At 41.6% G+C, this 23,232-nt stretch overlaps 1 protein-coding gene across 7 annotated transcripts in view; it reads right to left on the bottom strand.

Moving 5' to 3' along the window:
• ABCC12 (ATP binding cassette subfamily C member 12) overlaps positions 1–23,232 on the bottom strand; it is a 198,594-nt gene that overhangs the window by 36,545 nt on the left and 138,817 nt on the right. For all 7 annotated transcript variants that reach the window (XM_030204370.1, XM_030204371.1, XM_030204373.1 and 4 more), the window contains 4 exons: positions 13,220–13,357; positions 9,812–9,998; positions 1,881–1,970; positions 19–208 (listed from right to left, as the gene is read on the bottom strand). In XM_030204370.1, coding sequence (XP_030060230.1) covers positions 19–208; positions 1,881–1,970; positions 9,812–9,998; positions 13,220–13,357 — 605 coding nt within the window. The remainder of the gene's footprint in view (positions 1–18; positions 209–1,880; positions 1,971–9,811; positions 9,999–13,219; positions 13,358–23,232) is intronic.

The raw sequence follows: 23,232 nt of genomic DNA, 5'->3' as shown, positions 1-23,232 counted from the left end.
ATGAAAGAAGAATCTCACCAGAACCTGTTCTTCCAACAATGCCAATGGTTTCTTGTGCGTGGATTCTCATATTCAGTCCTTTAAGAATGATAGGAGTAGATTCTCTGTATTTCATCTGGTAATCTTTAAAAGTTATTTCACCTTGAGTGGGCCACCCTTTGGGGATATTTTCACCATCAACATGATCTGGTCCCTCAGAAACACAGTTCTAAAAAAAGAATATACCATGTTTTATTTAATATACAGTGTACATAATAATTTAAGGGGTAATTTTATCACTGCAAGCTTGCGTATCATAGTATAGATTTTTAAAGAATGCCTTACTTTGCCTCTAGGAAAATATGATCTTTGGCATGCACAAATTTGCAGAGTTTATTTACAAGCATATGTTCAGATTTTTCAACATATATACACAAATATATACTGCCACTGATTTGGGGTACACTTGTGCACATACAGCTAACGTGATCCATGTATCAGACATTCAATTTTATAAGCCTAGTAATGTATTCATTTTAGGGTCCTTTTACTAAGGTGCACTGAAAAATGGCCTGCGCTAGTCTAGGCGTGTGTTTAGGATACGCGCAGGATCATTTTTCAGCGCAACTGTAAAAAATAAATGCCTTTTGGGGGGGGGGGGAAAATGGACGTGCGGCAAAATGAAAACTGGTACTCATCCATTTTGTGTCTGAGACCTTACTGCCAGCCATTCACAGTGGTAAAGTCTCATGCATTATCAGGCGGTAATGGTCAATGCATGTCCAAATGCCAATTATCACCCGCGCACCAGAAAATAAAAATATTTTCTGATGCACGTATCGGATGTGGGTCAAAAATGAAATTACCACCCAGGCCACGCATAGCTGGGTGGTAATTTGGAATTGGCATGCGTAGGCGCTTACGCGACTTCATAAAAGGACCCATTTTTTTATTTACATTTGATTACATGCCTATTTCTATGGGTAAAGCAATATTTCACCCTTGAAAATACACCAGCCAATATTTAAAATTATTTAACAGGCCAAGGATGGCTCCTGGCTGGTTAACCGGCTATCGGCAATATTCAGCAGGAGAGCGCTGGTTTATCTCCTGCTGAATATTGCCAGTTAGCTCTTAGCAAATAACCAGTTACATCACACAATATAACCGGCTATCCACTAATATCCAGCGCATCACCAACTATGTCTGTTGGCCAAATTAGGCCACCAAAATAACAGGTATATCTTTGGCCGGTTCAAACTTAACCTGTCAGTGCTGAATATCAGCTTGAGTGGTTATGTTTAATCTGGCCAAAAATAAACTGGATAGTCAATGCCAGTCACTGGAAACATCCCAGCATTGAATATCCATTCCAGGGGTGTAGGCAGACCTCAATGTTTGGGTGGTCCGGAGCCCAAAGTGGGGGGGGCACAGATTGGCCTGCCTCCCTGCCACAACCTCCACCCCGCCGCAAGCCCATATGTCTCGGCTTGCGGGGGTCCCCAAGCCCTGCCAGCTGAAGCCTTCTCCAGCACTGTTCTCTGAGCATTGCCTGCCCTGTTTCCTCTCATGTCGCATGCGTACTCGGTTTTAGTGAAACTGATCATGAGCACGACCTGAAAGGAAACAGGGCAGGCAATGCACAGAAAACAGCGTTGGAGAAAGACTTCAGCTGACGGGGGTTGGGGACCCCCACCAGGCAAACCAGGGGCCCCGGATTCAATTTGTGGGGGCCCAGGACCCCAAGGCCCCCGTAGCTATGCCACTGATCTGACCAGCAACCCTGCTAATTCCCACTGTCTGAATATCAGGCCCGCAGTATTTTAGAAAGTTACCTTCTTAAGTTAAACTTGCTATGATAAAATGATGGTCTTTGTGCTCCAAGAGGTTGTAGTACTCACCAGAGTATAGTCCAGAATTTGCTCTACAGATGTAAATTTAGCTTCTGTCTCAGTTCCCATTCTGATGCATATTTGTAGAAGTCCAGTTAACTAGAAGATAGAACAAAGGCTTTGCCATCAATTAGCTCATTTATTTTTCTTATATAGTTTTATTTATTGTAATCTATAATTTCTTATGAACTTATAATTCATGAGGAGGAAAAACATAAAGTGAAATTCATGTTCTTCAGATAAAAATGCAAGATGTATGTGTGTGATATTGGTGTAGGAGCAAAACAAGCTTCTATATATGGCGCCTGAAAATTCCATGTGAAAAATAAATACGCTTAGGTGTATTCTCTAAAGTACACCTAAATGATATAGAATAAGCTTAAATTTCTACATGGTATATGGAATTATGCCAAGTGCCTCTCCATGTAACCAAGTTTAGTAGTGGCCATTTTTGCCATGTTTTATGTAGCGTAAATCCTGATGCCTAAATTCGACGCAGAGAGAGAGAGTGTATTCTATAATAATGCGCATAGATTTTAGAAATGCCCACACCCCGCAAATGGCCATGCCCCCTTTTCAACTAAGGGGTCCTTTTACCAAGCTGCGGGGAAAAGGGCTCTGCGCTAGCAGTGGGGGCCTTTTTCTCATGCACCAGGGCCCTTTTTACCACAGCAGGTAAAACGCCCCCAGACACACATGGCCATGTGGTAAGAGAACTCTTACCACGTGGCCATGCAAAGGGGAGCCCTTCCACCACCCACTGAGGTGGTGATAAGGGCTCCCTCACTAACCTGGTGGTAACCATGCAGGCGTGGCGATGCCCAGTTACTGCCATGTTACTGCCACGTAAGCCATTTCCACAGGTTTTCTTTTTCCCCCAGAAATGGCACATGCTCAGGGTGGAACTACCACCAGTGGCCATGTTGGGCTGATGGAAGTCCCAGAAGAGTGAGCAGTAAGCCTGTGTTGGGCTTACTGCTGCTCTTTAATATGGCCCCTATGTGAGTTAGAATTTACGCACACCATGTTACAGAATACGCTTAGTGAGTTCTGCATGTAAATCTTAATTAATGCCAGTTAGTGGTGATAATTACTTGTTAACATCCAATTGACAACACTGATTTGCTAGTTAAACAATTAAGTTACATGCATCATTATAGAAGATTCTTTGATTTCCACGTGTAAATTAAGGCACAATATATAGAATACGGCAGTATAAGTGTTCCTATATATCAAAGATATATGGGATTATAATACATGGCACCATCCAGCATTAATAACCTGACTTCAAAAATGCAGACTCAAGCAAGCTTATCATTCAATGCAAAGCCTATTGTTTAATGAGCCTGGACCTTTCATACAGACAAAAGAATGCTGATAAGGACATCAGTGTACCAGAACAACAACGTTATCATCAGCACTGACATCAGCTAGGCATGAGCTTTTATGCCAGACATTGAGCACAGTGATATTTCTGCTCCTAATAGTTAAATTTAAGTCCCTGTCGCCCTTTCCCTTTCCCTTCCTCTCCCCCCAAGTACTTTCAACATTGGCTTTTATGCTTACAGTTTTTTTCCTGTGGAATTTTTGTTCCTTCCAGAAATTGCAGGGAAAGAAAACTTGGAGCAAAACAATGCACTAGTTTACACTTACACTCTACTCTGTCTTACAGTCATTTTGCACATTTTTAAAGCTTATTTTTGCTCAAATTTTAAGTTAAAAACATAAGCTGTCAATATCTCACAGATACACACCAAAAAAAATAAAGAAATGTAGGAAGATAAGCCATTCTAAATAATCACATGAAGGAAAAAGCCTCAGCAAATCCAGACCACTATTACAGTCTATGGTCTTACGGGTTACTGTATCTCAATCACTGGCATAAAAGTGACAACTTTTATTATCAAATATCTTATAAACGCTTCTTGCAGAAATCTTTGAAAGAAGCAGAAATACTTTGCTTTTAAACATAGCCCTGGTGACAGACGCCTCTGCAACTGTCCGAAGGTGGCCCAGCGTTCGGACAACAGCTTCAGGGACTTGCAGTGCACAATTCACAGGTGCAAAGTTCTGTAAATGTGCTAATCAATATTAGATCTATCACCTATTGAACATTATAGTCAGACTAAACAATACTCAACCTCTTACAGCAAAAAAAAAAAAAAAAACCCCAGAGAGTTTAGCATACCCTACGGCTCTCAAAGTGCAGATTATGCCCCTCAAAATGGCTCTCTCTTCTTAAATGTTAGATGCCATTCTGTGGGGACCAATCAGGAAAAAGAATCACTCATTGTTAACAGTTCTATAGCCAATCCAAAGAAACAATGGAATTCAAAAGAAATGGTGCCATTCTATTTTATCATTCAGACCAGATGGCTCAAGCATCTTTAACTTAAAAATCCAGCGTTGCTCAGCTTGCAGTAACTGTCTCCTCCTGTCTCCGCCTCTCTTTCTCGGTGGCATCCATTCCAATGCAATGCATTTTAATGAAAACAAATTGTATCCTATTCTAGTTCAATGCACCACTAGGGGAGAAGTTTGCCCTACATATAATTTGTCACATGGACACTGGATACAATATACAACAAAGGATGTTAAACAAGCAGTGTTAAACTTCAAATAATATTCTTTTCCATCAATTGGATTACAGAAGCTTGATTGATTCAGCATGATAGTACATACCACACACATCAAACAGGCTGCATGTCCCCCTACTGTTTCTCTGGATCTTGGTAATGTGGACACATCTGACGGACACAGGAGTTCTTTTAAATTTTTCCCTCTACGAAATGCCACTCATAATGTGGTATTTGAAAATTCTGGCATTGTTATAATGATGCCCCGATGGCATTTCAAAATCTTCACAACTGCATTAGCTTTAGTAGTATAGTGAAGCAAACAGGTCAAAGTTTCTGAATTGGTGTCATCTTGTAAGAGCTATAAATTGTACTCTTTTTTTTTTTAATTCTTCATCTGTAGAGCAAATCTGTCTGTATCTCAAAAATTCTGATACAGACAAACTATCTTTTAGAGATTGTAGATGACAACTATCATATTGCAAGGAAGAGCTCCTGTAAAATAGTGGTGACAACAATCTGATCATCCTTCAACACTTTAACATCCAAAAAAGAAATCTCGGTCAGATGCCGATGAATAGTAAACTTCAAAGCACATTGACTCTCATTCAGCCACATCACAAATTCCTCCAATTTTTCTATTTGAGCATTCCATAAACAGAAAATATCATCGACGAACCGAGTCCATAACTTCACTGAAGCAAACAAAGGAGAGCAGTATACCATAACCTCATCAAAAAAGGTAACAAACAAGTTAGTGATTGATGAAGCCATCATGGCTCCCATCACTACTCCCGAAACTTGTTGAAATATTCTATTATTAAACTGAAAAAAGGTCTTCTTCATCGCTATTTCAGCTATTGCTACAACTCAAGAAATAGGTAGTTTTTGAAGATCCCTCTTTTCTAAAAAAAAATGTTCCAACACCTTAAATGCTTTCTGCTGCAGTACAACAGTATTAAGGGATCTAATGTCTAATGCCACCAACATTAAATGATGTAAGTCGTGCTTTTGAGCAAATGAGTCCAGTCACTTCAAGAATTCAGTAGAATCTTTTATATAGGATATAGCTTTCTGTATTAGATGCTTTAGAAAGCGATCAGCATAGATTGGCAAGGGTTCTAATAATAAACCTCTACTGGATACAATTGGGCACCCCAGTGGATCCTGCAAAGTTTTATGGATTTTGGGAAAAGTATAAAATACAGGAACCACTGAATTAGCGATGTTCAAAAACTCAAATTCTTTCTGTGTCTGAATACCAGCCTTCAAGGCTTCTCCTGTGAGATGTATTCATTCTTGCAACATAGGAGTAGGATCTTCTTCCAATTCTTTATAATATCTTTCATTCAGTAATTGTCAAAAAACTTCCATCTCTTAAGCGATTCTGCCTCGTAGTACAATTTCTCCCCCTTTGTCCGCTCTGTGGATAACCACTTCAGAATTATTCTGTCGAGTTGTAATAATCGAATGTTCTTGTCTCCTGCAAATAGAGGCCACCTGTTGGGAATGCTGTTCCAATTGTTCTTTATCTTTAAGTACTAACTTCTTAAATATCAGCAATACAAGGATTTTAATTTATAGACCCTTGAGTCATCTAGTCTCAATGCTAAAATAGAACGGCACCATTTCTTCTGAATTGGAATGGCTATAGAACTGTTAACAATGAGTGATTCTTTTTCCTTATTGGTCCCCATTGAACGGCATCTAAGATTTAAGAAGAGAGTACTTTTTTGTGGGGCGTAATCTGCACTCTGAGAGCAGTGGCGTATGCTAAGCTCTCTGTGTTTTGTTTTGTTTTGCTGTAAGAGGTTGAGTATTGTTCTGATCAACTATAATGTTTGACAGATGATAGGTTGTATATTGATTTGCTCTTTTACAGAACTTTGCTCCTGTGAATTGTGCATTGCAAGTCTCTGAAGCTGTTGTCGAAATGCTGGCCACCGTCAGACAGTTACGGTGGCGTCTTGCATAAGGGCTATGTTTAAAAGCTAAGTATTTATGCTTTTTTCAAAGATTTCATTATTTCTGATGTGAGGTATTGATAGCATATATTTTGTACCTTTTGAACTCCACCTCTTTCCATATCTTTTGAGTAGTGTGGACTATTGCAAATTTTAAGTTTAGCACATTGAGGGCAATTCTGAAACACTGCACCTATATTTAAGCACCTAGAGGGCATTCCTTCATTTAAATAAAACTAGCATAACAGCTGAAAAATGCACCTCTAATTTAAGGGCAAACACTTATACCAGTCATAGAGCTGGTGCAAATGCTTATGCCTAAATTGCTGAAACACACATGTAAATTATAGTATTCTGTAATTTATATGCGTAATTGTCCATCTTAATGGTGAATGCCATTGAACATTGTAGTAGCTGCCTTTTGGAGTGACTCCATCCTGTTTATACCTTTTTGAAGGTACAGTCTCCAAATAATGACTCATCAGAGATTTATACAGAGGAAGTATTGCCTCTGTTTTCTTGCTGGCCATTCCTCACGCAAGCATCCTTCTGGCTATTGCCATAGTATTTTCTACATGTGTGGCCACCTTAAGATCACCAAATACAATCAAACCAAAGTCATGATCTTCTTACATGGACAGAAGTACTTTACCCCCCCCCCCCCCCCTTTACTGTACCACTCCTTTGGGATTTTGCAGCCCAAAAATATGCTTATGCATTTTTAGCACTAAATTTTAACTGCCAAATTTAGACCACTCTGCAAGTTTCACTAGATCCCTTCTCATGTTATCCACACCTTCCAGGGTGTCTACACACACTACTGCAGCTTTTGATATCATCCACAAAGAGACTAACCTTACCCGATAGTCCTTCCACAATATCACTTACAAAACTGTTAAAAAGAATCAAATCCTTGCAGCACACCACTAGTAATGTCCTTACCCTGAGAGTGAATTCCATTTGCCACTATCCATTGTAGCTGCCCACTCAACCAGTTTCTAATTCGCTCATTTTAGGGCCCATACTAAGAGCAGTTAGTTTACCAGATTGATTTGAAAAGAACTACCTCTAGTAAAACCACGCTGCCTCAGATCCTGTGATCCATTGGATTCCAGAAACTTCACTATCCTATGTTTTAGCATTAATTTACTCACCACGGAGTACAGACTATCCAGGCTGTAGTAACCACTTTGGTGACATTTCATCACTGAGACACTTCATCACTGAGTCAGTTCATCATGTGACATTCAATCACATATTCCAGCTAAATAAATTCACTGGTTGATATTTAGCTGCAGCAGTCAGCAATTTTTTAAACGCTGACCACCACAGACAGAATTAGCCCCTGAATTTCAGTGCTGGGCTATGTCCGGGCACTGTCACTGAATGTCTAGGGCTACTTGCAACTGCACTGGCCACTGGAACTTAGGCGGGACCCAGCCTGTATTGAGCCGAGACTCGCATTAAGTAATTTCAGGTGCCTTTTCCCCTCTGGAGATACATAGCCTAGGGGCATTTGTTTCAGCAGGCATATATGCTGGAATATGAGAGGAGGTACAACTCAGTAAATGAGGCTGTAAGGTCTCTCTAATTGTGAAGAGGAAATGGGAGTCTTGATGTATCTGTTTTAGAAATCATGTATGCTAATGACTGTAATCTGCCTATAATGTTTATGATTGTGTGGAATATAAATGCTTTAAATAAATAAATAAATAAATAAACAGTATCAAAGGTTTGTTGAAATCCAAGTAGGCCACATCCAGTGCATGACCTCAATCTAGTTCTTTAGTCATCCAATCAAAGAAATGACCAGATTTGTTTCACATAATTTTCCTCTGGTAAAAACATGTTGCCTCAGATCTTGCAACTATCCTTTCCTTGAGTACCATCTCCGTTACTTTTCCTACCACTGAACTAAGACTTACCAGCCTCTAGTTTTCTACCTCTTCTTTGTTGCTTTTTCTGTGATGAGAGACCATAGCCACATTTCTTCAATCCTGCAGCATCTCTTCAATTTCTACATATCTATTAAACAAATCCTTCAGTAAATCTGCCAGAACGTTTTGAGCTCCCTGGGAAACACCTCATCTGGCCCAATGGTTTTGTCCACTTTCAGTTTTGGAAGATTTTCATAAACACATTCTTCCATGAACAGGGCAGCATCTACCCCTCTCCCATGTGTACCTTTCCTGAACATCTGCAGTTCTACTTCCATGAACACCAAACCAAAATATCTGTTTAGCACTTCTGCTTTTCCTTATCATTCTCAATACATTCCTCCCATCTCTAGCTCTCCTCCTTTCCCTGACAACTGAGGAAAGTCATCACCTCGCTTTTAATCTTTAGCTGTCTCTTTTTCAACCTGTGCCATTCCTATCCTGATTTCTTTCAGTCTCTTATCTTTTCCAGGTATTCTTTTCTGAGTTCCTATTTTTAAGATATTACTTTTTTTGGCTTTTATTTTACCTCTATTATTAAACCATGTAGCTCTATGGAATATTGCTGAACATTACTACTATCTGTAGAGCCAGTGCTGATCAGCAGTCCCTAAACATTTTCAGCACCCCTCACTATATGGATAGCAGCACTTAAAATACATAATACCATAGCCAGCAATTTAAACATACCACTTATCATACTAGATGAATGTTGACCCAAAAATAATCAAATAAATATGGGGCCCTTTTAGTACCGTTGAGTAGCTTTGTACTCAAAAATGGTCAATGCGTCCCAACCAAAAGAAGGGCTCAGAGTCTCTAAAGGCTAAAAAAGAAAAAAATGAAAAATAATTTGAAAATTCAATAAATTGAAAAAAAAATTAATAAAGAAAAAGAAGAATATAACAAAAAAATATCCCAAAAAGAGAAGGCCACAAAAAGGCCTCTCTGCTCTGTGGAAAACGCTAGACTGCTGGTCCCATGCTTGAGCGTTGTGTGGGAAGGAACCTGTGTATGCGCAGTAGGAGCAGTGCCTCAAAGTGACAGTGCACTATGGCTGTATCCGCACCAGGCTGCGTGGACCCACATGTGAGAATATCATGCCTGCTTGTCCTCGGAGAATGCTAGCTATCCTCTTTAATCCTTCCTGTAAAGGGCTGGCTGGAAAGAGCACTTTTTAAAAACATATATGTGTTTTGAGCACGAGTAAATTCCAATCTGTGATTCACATACACATGTATTGCTAATCTACAACAGGAAATACATGTGTAGATTTTAATCCTGCTCAAACCATACCCCTCGAAATAGCTACATACTGTAGATTTGCACATATAAAAATTCATTTTCTGAAATGGGGTATTACACATGTGACATACATATGTAAACACTGGTATTTACACATTCAAATTGTGAATAAGCCTTCTAAAATAACCACCATATTCTCAAAGATGAGTTTATTTTACCTGGATAGTATAAGACAGTGCCAAGCCTTTAGCCGAGGAACTGATGGAAGTAGGGCTCAAAACCACAAATAAAGCTACAATCAAGGACACGGTGTTCATAAGGAAGTCAATTCTTATTGATAACCACCTCAGTGCACAGTGGAATAGAAAGAAATGGCAGGAATTTTCATCATTTAAAAACTTGAAACTGAAATAGTGAAAAAAAACAAATAAAAAAACAATGAAAAACATTTATAAATGAGCCTTGGCTTTAAAACTAAGGATGAAAATGCATGCTTTGTCCATAAAATGTAGTGGGATGTTCATATTGTGGATTTGACTGACTTTTCCATAATTATAGCATCATCATGGAGTCATATTCATAGGTATAGCAAAATATGTTTTATGTTTGCTTATATGATTCATGGAGGGGCATTTTCGATATGACGTCTAAGTCCAATTTCAAAATGTCCAAAAGTCAAATGAGGAATATAGCCATTTTCAAAACAGAAAAATGTAGTTTTTTTTTAATGGCTATTTGTTAGATGTTTTTGTGCTTTGTGCATTTATCTTTTTGGTCCATTTTCATAAAGAAAATAAAACATCCAAGTGAAAAATGCACAAAATCAAGCCATTGGGATGTAGGAGAAGCCAGCATTCTTAGTAGACCGGCCAGACATCCCAGGAGAGCAATGGGGCACCCTAGGGGGTACTGCAGTGGACATCAAATAAATGTTCCCATATACACATCTCACCATTGCTCCCTTATCTTGTCTGCTGAGCCCCCCAAAACCCATCCAAAATATACTACCCCCAACTGTACACCAGTACAGTAGCCCTTATTGGTGAAGGGAGCACTTACAAGTGGGTACAGTGGGTTTCTGGAGGGCTCACAGTTTCCACCACAAGTGTAACAGGTAGGGGGAAGTATGGGCCTGGGTCTCCCTGTCTGCAGTGTACTATACCCATGACTAGACTACTCCAGGGACCTGCATGCTGCTCTAATGGACCTGAGTATAACATCTGAGGCTGGCAAGTAACTTTTTTAATCACATTTTTGGGGGAGGGTGAGAGGGGGTTAGTGATTGCTGGGGGAGTAAGGGGAGGTTATCCCTGATTCCCTCCAATTGTCATCTAGTCATTTAGGTTACCATCTTGTACCTTATTCATTATAAAAACAGGTCTAGCTCAAATCATTTTAGTTTTAGTCCTGGGCGGTTTGGTTTTGTTCTATTATGGCTGAAAAACAACCAAATATTAGGAACGCTCAGATCCCACACTTAACACTCTCATGACATACCCCATTCTGATTTAAAAGGACTTTTGACGGACTTCATAGAAAAATGTCTAAAAATTGGTTTCAAAAATACCAATTTGGGTGTTTTTGTGAGAAAAAACATCTAAATGCAGATTTATGCCACTTTTTGGACATTTTTTTCTCTTTTAAAAATGAGCCCCTTGATATACTGCCTTTCAGTGTTATACAGTAATTAAGTAAATGTAAATAGTTACTGTACTTAAGTAAATGTTTTGTCACTTTTACTTGTAAAGAAGTACAGGATAGCATTTGTTACTTTTACTGAAGTAAAAAGTTCACCAATTTTCTCAAATTTTGCTGTCCAGTGAATATAACCCATAAAACCAGTGGAGTTCCCTGTGGTTTGTGAACTGGTTACTGTTCTCCAGCCAAACAAAACAGTAATGAGTTGGGTCACTTTAAAGCGGAGATGAAGCTGGTGAGCAGACATATGTCTCTACCACAACAAACCGCTGATCATCCCAAGGAAAATTTTACATTGGGATGACTGTCCACTGGATTGATAGAGTCTTTGGAAAAGTAGTCTGCTGCACCGGCATCCCCTCTGTACTGCAGCCCACTTCTGAGGAAACAGGAAGTTACATCAGAGAGGTGGTCCGCAGTACAGAGTAAATGCTAGTGTCGGTGGCAGGGCAGTGTATGGGGATCACCGCTGCCGCCGACTTTTGAAAAACAAAAAAAGAAGATAAGCTGGGGAAGGGAGTTAAGGAGGAATGGGGGGAAAGATGTCGCTCTATAAAGAGTGTTGCCTGAGGCCTCCACCTCAGTTGGTCTAATGGTAGGGTCACCATTGGTTACTGAGATAAAAATGTTAACAATAGTTCATTCATTGTAGTTGCGGTACTTTTATTATTTACTCAAAAAGTATTATATTAGGCAATTAACTTTTTTACTTTCACTTAAGTACATTTTTAATGTGTTCTTAACTGTACATTTACATTTACTAAGATTAAAATATACATTTATTTTTACTTAAGTACTTTGACCAACACTGCTGCCTTTCTGTGGTACAACCAAAGCAGTTTACATATTATATAAAGGTACTTTCTCTGACCCTAATGGGTTCACAATCTAAGTTTTGTACCTGGGGCAATGCAGAGTTAAGTGACTTGCTTAAGGTATAAGGGAGCTGCAGTGGAAATTGAACCTGGTTCCACAGCTCACTGTGCCCATATTGCTAACCATTCGGCTACTCCTCCACTCTAATACTTATTGGTTAATATTAAAAGGACAGTGCTATTAAAATGGAAATCTAAAGTTGCTATAGTGATATCTGTATCTGTCTATATACAGTAGAGAGGTGTGGTAGCCGTGTTAGTCCACTTTTAAAGGTAATCAATAGAAATAAAACAAAATAAAACATGGAAAATAAAATAAAATGATACCTTTTTTATTGGACATAACTTAATACATTTCTTGATTAACTTTCGAAGGTTGCTGTTCTTTGTCAGATCGGAAATAAGCACAACTTATTGCTTATTTCCGATCTGACGAAGAAGGGCAACCTTCGAAAGCTAATCAAGAAATGTATTAAGTTATGTCCAATAAAAAAAGTATCATCTTATTTTCTTTTCCATATTTTCTTTTGTTTTATTTCTATTGATTGTCTATACACATATATCAGTAGCATGATTGGTTCAAGTTGCTAAATCAGTTCCTGTTTACAGAGTTGCCAAATGAGACCATTCAAGAATGGAAACTTTTGTCCAGTCCTTCTTTTTGAACTTACATCCCAACACATTGTGATTCCACCATTTGAAATCAGCGCTGCAAGTACCAGAATGCATCCGGATACAAGTTGTCAGAAGTCCAGGAAAAAAATTCTCAAGGACAAAAATATTCCTCTTTCACTGATTTATAAATTATCACGTGACCTATCCTTGCACTACCTTTTGGAGTCCTGTATTATTAGGAAGAATGTATTCATAGTGATGTTAATCAAGCAAGACTGCAGGTTCCTAGTGAATAAAAGTATTTATCTTTAATGGATGCGATGGTGTTAATAGTAAAAATGGCTTAAAATACATACAGTAGATGTGCCAGAGAACCAAATGAAAATTATTTCTAAACCCTTCATGGAAAATATTTTACACGCTATTTATATGACTTACTGATTAATATACTCTTCTTTTTTGTTATATGCACGAATAGTGCTGAGACCTTGTACTGTAGATGTAATATGAGACAACCATGGAGATCGACTAAGGTTTTCCATTCTCTTTAGCTCTCTGATGCCTACTCGGAAAAATCTGCAAAACGAGAAAAGAAAATTTAGACTGTAATTTTTTTTAATTATTATTTGGGTCGATGAAGCTGGTTGTATTTTCCTCTTTCTTTGGGCTTGCAGCTCATTCAAAACTAGCCTATGTTGGCCTACAGTGCCCTGAGCCTCCATTCACAGCTACCTAGAGTTTCTTCACCGTTTTAATATCCCTTCTCATCAGCCAATTCACAGAAGTGATACTTGTTAGAGAAGGACCTTAAAATATGGCTTCCTATGGAACTCACTTCATATGGATCCTACATCTGGTCACCCACAGCCCGATGATCAATTTCCTCATGCTGTTCTGAACAGCACAGGGAAATACCGCCGCTATGATCAACGCTAATAGCATGCAAATTCATTAGGGCACTTTTGCAGGAGGATTGTGCTTGGTCCAATGGAACTCCAGCTCCCACACACTAAAGCCCCCTAACCCCCCAAAAAATACCTGGTGGTCCAGTGGGACCCCCAATAATTGCCCTCCCACCTAGGACTCTAGTGTCCCCGCCAAACTTCCCCATACCTTGAAGCAGGAGGAGGGGGTAGTACTCCCTACTCCTGCAAGCACCGCCTTCAAAATGCCCTGCCCTGTCCAGTGCATCCTGGGATTCACTGCGTGGGGCTTCAGCACCATAAAAATGGAGAAACCCTCTTATATGGTAGAGAAGCCCCACCCAGTGCATCCTAGGATGTATCAGGGAGGGCAGGGCGCTGCCATTTTGAAGGCAGCATTTGCAGGGTGAGGGAGTGCTACTTCCTCCTCCTGCTTCAAGGTATGGGGGGTTTGGGGGGATACATGAGTACCAGGTGGGGGGGGGGAGGTTTTAAGAACCATCAGGTATTTTTTGGGAGGTTGGGGGGTGCTTTAGTGTGGAGGAGGCTGGTGGCCGGGGATGGGGGAGCAAAGGGCTGGAGGACCTTTGTGGGGGGTTTGGGGGTCCACGGGACCCCTGGAGCCTTAGCCATTGGGGTGGGGGTCCAGGGGTCCACTGGTCCCCCAAGACTGACAGTGGCAGTCTGATGGGGGAGGGGAGGGAGGAAAAGGGGAGCCTTAACCCTAATGCCAACTCCGAGCTAGTGTAGAGTTAAGGCAGTAGGTGCGTTGTAAAATCAGAGCGCAGTGATCATGTCGGTGGAATTCCGAAAAGCTAATTTAAATATCATTTAAATGAGCTCTTTGGTATTTCTTGGCATGCTCGTTGTTTGCCATGCCACAGTCCGCTGATCGTTTGGTACAGGTAAATGTCGACGCTTGTCCGGCACTAGTGACCTCTAGCGCCCGCATTTACCTTTGATCACCAGCCTGTCAGTGCTGTTATTCAGAGTTCAATGGTACTCCCTCACCCCAGATGATGTAAACAAATCTCTATAGCAACCTGTCTACTGCCAGTGCAGGAAGTAGAGTTTTACCCCAGGACTCAAAGTTAGGTCTTCTACACACAGTCACTAAGCTAGCCAGAATGTTGCATACTGAAGTACTGTAAAAAGGCAGCAGTTCAACAGATGCAAAGCTAACAGCTGCCTTCAAGCTAAAGTAGTATTTTCTATGCTAGCCAAAATAAATTCATGTAAGAACAACTCACTTGAGATTTGAATAAAGCAAATAAAACACTCTGCTACAGTATTCCTTTACAAATCAATCAAACTAGATGCTAACACCATTTAAGTTCACTATTTATTTGTATAGAACAGTATATTTTAGGGCTCATTTTCAAAACAGAAAAATGTCCAAAGAATGGCATAACAGGCAGATATACATATTTCTTGCAAAATAAATGTCTAAAGTGTATAATCGAGCAAAATATAAAAAGCCCAAGTCTGCAAGCTGCCGAAAAGAAGACATTCCAAGAGAGGACGTTTCATGGGTGTGACATGGATGGTGTTACGTGATGAACATTTATTGCCGATAACAGATAGCAAAATTACTTCCTGGGGGCAGAAAGGGGAAAAGATATGGGATTTGATATATCGCCTTTCTGTGGTTACAATCAAAGCAGTTTTACATAGAGGTACTTATTTTATACCCCCTTCCCCCACCATATCTTCACTGTCCTCAAACTACCATACCTCCCATTCTACATTTCTACCTGCTTGTCTTCTGTCTATCAATGTTCTTCTGTTTGTCCAGTCCCAGTTTGTCACTGTGCTCTGTGCTGCTGCTGTTTGTGTGAGGGTTGTGTGTTGTTCCTGGGAGAGTGAGTGCTTTGTACTGCTGCTGTGTGTGTGAAGATTGTTTGCTGTTGCTGGGAGAGTGAGTGCTTAGTGCTGTAGCTGTGTGTGTCTGGTTTGTTTGTGGGTGATGGAAGAGTGAGTGTTTTGGGCAGCTGGTGTGTGTCTCACCACTGTGTGCTGCAGTGGCTGCTGGTTTTGGGTCTCACGAGGTGCAGTAGATGGTGTTTTGGGGATCAGTGGGTTGAACTTGTTGTGGTGGGCCACCTGCATGGCAGTCATAGATGTGCTGCATGCGTTGCTGGCTCATACCTTGCTGGAGGTGGATAAGAGTTTGGAGGGGAGGCCCCAGAGAACATATCCATATCAGAGTCTTCCACATGTAGAGGTATATGCATGTTTTGCATGTGGAGGGAACATCCTGCCATTGCCATGGATGGTTTCTCGATGCGGGGACCTGTACCACCGCTGCACATTTTGCATACTGTATTTTTAGTTGGCAGAAATGCTTATCTCTGAACATCTATGACGTTTGCACTGCGTCCTCTTTCTAAATGTTATTTATCGATGATTTTGAATATCAGAAAACGTTAGTTCCTTCTTCCTTATGGACTTCAGACGTTTTCCAATAAACTTTTATTTTGCCATTTGAAGGTCATATCGAAAATGCCCCTCTTTATGTAATGAGCAACAGTCATGGACATGAATAAAATTAATTAGCATAGTAGGAAGTTCAGAAAATTTGTGAGCAGTAACCTTAGGCCAAGAAAACCACCTTATTATCATTTTTTTTCACTTTCCTTCTCATCAATATTTAATACACATACCCACATGGGATGAAGAATGAACAAAAATGAATGATAATGGACTTATGATGCAGTTTTACTACTCATACATTTCAAACCTGTGCATATTAACCCATTTATCATTGTATCTACTTGTAGAATGTTCTTCTGTCCTTCGAGATTCACTGATTATGTTAGAATAAATTACCTTTGAAACTGGGATATGTGCTATTTTCATGGTTTTATACTCATATTTGCCTTTCCTCTTTTTTCTCCTATTATCTTTAAGCCCTATTCCTTAAGACTGGTAGACTGGGGACTGAAGTGAACAACTCCTCTGAGGCACACCCTCAGCACCACTCTGTGGCTTGCAGTAACCATTAACATAACACTATCTCCTTCCTTCCCTGGACAGACCCCCACTGTAGTACGGTGGAGGCTAACTGGCCTGACAGATAGAGAATCCAATCCAAGAACCGCATACCATAGCATGCAACTCTTTGGCATGAGCCATGGGGTCCACCAAATGTTTTATTTTGTACTGCTTATTCATTTATAAAACTTTACATACCCTCTTCTTGGCAAACAAATTGCCATTCAAGATGGTCAACAATACAATGAAATAAAGCGCACAAATAAAACACATAAAATCAAAATTTAAAATCTAGGAAACATATTTTTCAGTGCCTTCTTAAAGGCCAAATACAATAGTATTTTCTTAATCTCAGATGGTAGCCTATTCCATACTTCAACAGCCCGTTGTCAGAAAGCCTTCATTCCCCATCATTTCCTATTTAAAAAGAAACCTGACCTATTTGGACTCACCAAACGGTTCTGATCCATAGACCATAATCTACGATTCAGGATATATTGTTGAATGAAAGGACAAAGCAATTGTAAAGTTTGTGAGTGCAAAAACCAAAATAAACATTTTAAACAAACAATGCTCCACTAATCAGTAGTTTTATCAACAGAGGGGATGCTTTTGTTCCCTTCTTTTCATCAAAAACCTAGCTACTATATTATGTGCTTTCTGCATCCTCAAAAAGGTACAGGGTAGACCCACATATAAAGCATTGTAATAGTGAAAAGATGAAACGATAAAAGCCAATACTACCATCCTAAACAAATCAGCAGTTAGGAAACATCTTAATTTCATAACCATCTGCATCTTACAATAAATCTGTCTACCTGAGAAATATGATGAACTCCTAAACTATCATCCTCCAAAACAACCCCTAGTATCTTTAAATAGGATACCTGCTGTAATTCTTCCTTCCCCACTTTAAATCAAAGGACATGGAGGGGCATAATCGAACGGGGTGCCCACGTTTTCCTGAGGACGTCCTCGCAGGATGTCCTGGCAAAGGGGCGGGGAAACCCGTATTATCAAAACAAGCTGGGCGGCCATGTTTCATTTCGATAATACGGTTGGGACGCCCAAATCTCAACATTTAGGTCGACCTTAGAGATGGCTGTCCTTAGAGATGGTCATCCCTGGTTTTCGGCGATAATGGAAACCGAGGACACTCATCTCAGAAATGACCAAATCCAAGCCCTTTGGTCGTGGGAGGAGCCAGCATTCGTGCTGCACTGGTCCCCCTCACATGCCAGGACACCAGCTTAATATTGTCCGTGAATGGAAAAAAAATGAGAAACCAAAGCAACTCACCTCAGTCCCCAAAGGTGACATATAAATATTGAATAAATAGCAGTGACAATGGTGAAACTTGAGGGACACCACAATTCAGAACCTGCCTAGCAGAAACTTGGGGAATCAAATTGCACACCAAAAGTGCCATCAGTTAAAAATGAGTGAATCAAAGCCCAAACAACTGCCACCAAACCCAGGGCTCCTCTTACAAAGTGGTGCTACTGATTAATGTACACTGAATATGAAGAAGCTCATTTGAATTGAATGGGCTTCTTCGCATTCAGTGTGCTGCTTTGTAAAAGGAGCCCCCGATGATTAATACTGTTAAATGATATTTCCCATTATTTATTTATTTATGTAGATTTGGTAAAGTGCTAAAAGGCCTTCACATAGGCAACTAAGCGGTTTACAATAACCAAATAATAAGAGGAGATACCCAGTGGCGTGCCAAGGGTGGGGTGGTGGGGACGGTCCGTCCCGGGTGTCAGCAGGTGGGGGAGGTGCTCACCTGGTGCCCCAGTCTCCATCTGCCTACCAGCTCCGTCGACGGACGACCCTCTTCTCCTGCCGCCCAGCACCTGACCCAGCCTTTTAAAAAAAAATCTGTGAAGCAGCGCAACGCCACGCATCTGTCTGCTCTGCGTGTAAAGGGAGCAAATCGCCTCATCGGCCGGCCTTCCCTCACTTTGTCCTGCCCTCGCGGAAACAGGAAGTTACATCAGAGGACGGGACACAGTGAGGGAAGGCTGGCTGACGAGGCGATTTGCTTCCTTTATATGCAGAGCAGAGAAACACGAGGCGCTGCGCTGCGCCGCCGCATCACAGATTTTTTTTTAAAGGCTGGGTCAGGTGCCGGGCGGCAGGAGAAGAGGGTCATCTGTCGATGGAGCTGGTAGGCAGGTAGGGACTGGGTCGGGGAGGGGGACTCAAATGGGAGAAGGAGGCTGGAACTGGGGTCTGAGAAGGGGGCAGGAGGGAGAATGGTTCTGGGGCTGAAAAGGGGGGCCCTAATGCAAGGCATATGGATGAAGGGGACTGGAACTGGGGGCTGAAAAGGAGGGTAGGTGGGATAAGGGGGCCAGTACTGGAACTGAGGGCTGAAAAGGGGCAGGGGCTGAAACTATGGGGACTGGGGGCTGAAAAGGGGACAGGGAGAAGTGGCTAGGGCTGAAGTTCTGCACTGGTGGGAGAAAAGGGCTGGAGCTGAAACTGGGGACTGGTGTGGGGATTGGGGACTAAAAAGGGGGGACAGGGAGAAGTGGCTGGGGCTGAAGCTCGGGACTGGTGGGAGAAAAGGGCTGAGGCTGAAACTGGGGACTGGTGGGATAGTGGGACTGAAACTGGGGGCTGAAAAGGGGGGGCAGGTGGGAGATGTAGGCTGGGGCTGGAACTAGGGGTAGGTGGGATAATGGGGCTAGAGCTGGGGGCCGAAAAGAGGGGGCAGAGAGAGAGAGGGGACAGATCCTGGATGGAAGGGGGATTGAGGGGGAGGGCAGACCCTGGATGGAAGGGGGAGCGAGAGGGAGGGCAGACCCTGCATGGATGGGAGAGGGAGGAAAATGGTAGATTGAAGGGGCAGAGAGAAAGGGCAGACAGTGGATGGAAGGGGGAGAGAGAAAGGGCAGATGAGCAGATGGTGGATGAATGGGGCAGAGATAGAGGGCAGACGGGCAGATGGTGGATAGAAGGGCAGATGTGGATGGAAGGGAGAGAGAGGGCAGACATTGGATGGAGGGAACAGCAGAGAGGGCAGACACTGGATGGCAAAGAGAGAGCGAAGACAGATGCTGGATGGAAGGAAGACAGTGAAAAGAAGATGAGGAAAGCAGAAACCAGAGACAACAAACTGTAAATAAAATATATATTTTTATTTTTTTGCTTTAGGATAAAGTAGTATTGCAGCTGTGTTAATGAATGTTTATAAATAGAACATGTAAATAAGGTAATCTTTTTATTGGACTAATTTTAATACATTTCGACTAACATTTGGAGAACAAAACCCCCTTCCTCAGGTAAGGATAGGATACTGTAACAGAACTATACTGTATTGACCTGAGGAAGGAGGTTTTGGCCTCCGAAAAGCTAAATGTATTAGTCCAATAAAATGATATTATTTGTTTTATTTCTATTTGTTAATTTGTAAAGTGGTGATTGGTATTTGTTAGTTTTTTCAAATTTACATCTGCTGTCTTTATATTTTGCACAGTACTAGGGGACAGTTTCTGTTTCTGTGGTGTTGCATTGTATGCAGAGTCTGGCATTGGGGGTTCAGTTTAATTTTTCTCTAAATAGAAAGTTTATGATTACTTATTCTATAGTGGATTAGGGTGTATCTGTGTTTGTGAAAAAGACATGGCTTTCAGTTGGCATTGACTGTGCAGGATCTACGATCTGTACTATTCTGTCTGGTTTCGTTTTACAATAGGTGAATTGATGTTCTAGTGCTCACTGTAGTGTTTAAGATGCTTTCCTTTTCCTTGTGTGACTCGTAGAAATGACTGCTTATGGTATGGTAGAATTGCTCTATAGGTCCTGAGTGTTTTGCATTTTCGGAATGCCTAGTACTGGATTTTACACAACAGTTATGTGGAGGGGCATAATCGAACGGTGACGACCATCTCTAAGGGCATGCATCTCTAAGGACGTTCTGACGAAGGGGCAGGGAAACCCGCATTATCGAAACAAGATGGACGTCCATCTTTCATTTTGATAATACGGTCGGGGACGCCCAAATCTCAACATTTAGGTTGACCTTAGAGATGGTCAACCTAAATGTTGAGATCGTGGACCTTAGAGATGGTCATTCCTGGTTTTCGGCGATAATGGAAACCGAGGACGCCCATCTCAAAAATGACCAAATCCAAGGCATTTGGTCATGGGAGGAGCCAGCATTCGTAGTGCACTGGCCCCCCTCACATGCCAGGACACCAACCAGGCACCCTAGGGGGCATTGCAGTGGACTTCACAAATTGCTCCCAGGTGCATAGCTCCATTACCTTCGGTGCGGGGCCCCCAAAACCCACTCCCCAGAACTGTATACCACTACCATAGCCCTAAGGGGTGAAGGGGGGCACCTGCACGTGGGTACAGTGGGTTTAGGGTGGGTTTTGGAGGGTTCACATTTACCACCACAAGTGTAACAGGTGTGGGGGGGATGGGCCTGGGTCCGCCTGCCTGAAGTGCACTGCACCGACTAAAAACTGCTCCAGGGACCTACCTGCATACTACTGTGATGGAGCTGGGTATGACATTTGAGGCTGGCATAGAGGCTGGAAAAATGTTTTTTAATATATTTTTTTGGGATGGGAGGGGGTTGGTGACCACTGGGGGAGTAAGGGGAGGTGATCCTTGATTCCCTCCAATGGTCATCTGGTCAGTTTGGGCACCTTTTCAAGGCTTGATTGTGAAAAAAAAGGGACCAAGTAAAGTCAACCAAATGCTCGTGAGGGACACCCTTCTTTTTTCCATTAGCGGCCGAAGACGCCCATCTCTTAACCACGCCCCCCGTCCCATCTTTGGTACACTGCTGACATGCCCCCGGGAACTTTGGTCGTCCCTGCGACGGAAAGCAGTTGAGGACACCCAAAATCGGCTTTCGATTATGCTGATTTGGGCGACCCTGAGAGAAGGATGCCCATCTCCCGATTTGTGTCAGAAGATGGGCATCCTTCTGTTTCGAAAATGCCCCTGATAGGCAGCTAAATGGTTTACAATCAGCATTTATATATTGGAAATCAGAAATGGTACATAACAATCAGTTCTGGTGGCCCTCTTTACCTTTCCTGGACATTAATACCATATACTGCTTCTAGAACCCTTCATTCATTTCAAAATAATTGCCTAGTAGTACCATTATTTTGTAACATTTGCTTTGACTATCTGCTCCAGTGTATCAGGTCCTACTCTTTGGAAAGCACAACTTTCTAGTCTTCATCTAGAACAATCCCCACATTGTGCTTAAAGTCCACCCTTAAAACCTTGCTTTTTAAAAATGCCTATGCTCACTAATTTGCCCCTTCACTGCCCTTTAGATGGCTACTTTGTGGATGAATGCATCCTAGATTAAGTACTTTGAACACTGAGCCATTCTAAACTATCCTATCAAATATCGTATTTCTTTTCTCGTCTATTTGATTTTATATTTTAAACCGCTCATAAAGGTTACTCATTAGGCAGAATATCACGTACTAATAAAACTTGAAATCAGTTAGAGTGAAGAGTGAGGTGCTGTGAGGATGGATTGGATGCAAATTCTCACCTCAAACTACAAGCTAACACACGTTAGCAAAAGGGCCCTAGTGATGTGGAGGGGCATTTTCGATATGACGTCTAAGTCCGACTTTGGATGTTTTGTAAAAATTGTCCAAAATCTGAATAGCAAAGAAGGTCATTTTCAAAAAAGAAAAATGTCTATCTTTTGTTTTCGAAAATAGAAGGTTTTGTGATTTGGAAGTTTTATTTTTTGGTCCATTTTTGAAAAAAAAAACATCCAAGTGCGAAACGCACAAAATCAAGCCTTTGGGATGCAGGAGGAACCAGCATTTTTAGTACACTGGTCCCCCTGACATCCCAGGAAAGCAATAGGGTACCCTAGGGGGCACTGCAGTGGACTTCAAAAAATGCTCCCTGGTACACATCTAACCTTTGCTCCCTTACCTTGTCTGCTGAGCCCCCCTAAAGCCCACCCAAAACCCACTACCCACAACTGTACACCACTACCATACCCTTATAGGTGAAGCAGGCACCTATATGTGGGTACAGTGGTGTTTTGAAGGGCTCACAGTTTTCTCCACAAGTGTAACAGGTAGGGGGAGGTAAAAGCCTCGGTCCACCTGTCTGCAGTGCACTGCACCACCAGTAGACTACTCCAGGGACCTGCATGCTGTTCTAATGGGCCTGAGTATAACATCTGAGGCTGGCACAGAGGCTGGCAAGTAATGTTTTTCATCACATTTTTGGGGGGTGGGAGGAGCTCAATGACCACTGAAGGAATAAGAGGAGGTCATTCCTGATTCCCTCTAGTGGTCATCTGGTTATTTAGGGCACCTTTTTGTGCCTTATTAGTTATAAAAACAGGTCTAGCTCATAACATCTTAGTTTTAGTCCTGGACGTTTTTGTTTTCTTCCATTATGGCTGAAAAATTTCTAAGTCTCAGGAACGCCCATGTCCCGCCCTGAACACACCCTTGATATGCCCCCTTGAGATTTGTACGCACTTCTGACGGACTTCAAAGAAAAACATCTAAAAATTGG

Source organism: Microcaecilia unicolor, chromosome 5, assembly GCF_901765095.1.
Source record: "Microcaecilia unicolor chromosome 5, aMicUni1.1, whole genome shotgun sequence".
NCBI lineage: Eukaryota > Metazoa > Chordata > Amphibia > Gymnophiona > Siphonopidae > Microcaecilia > Microcaecilia unicolor.
This window is presented reverse-complemented; position numbering and strand designations above follow the sequence as displayed.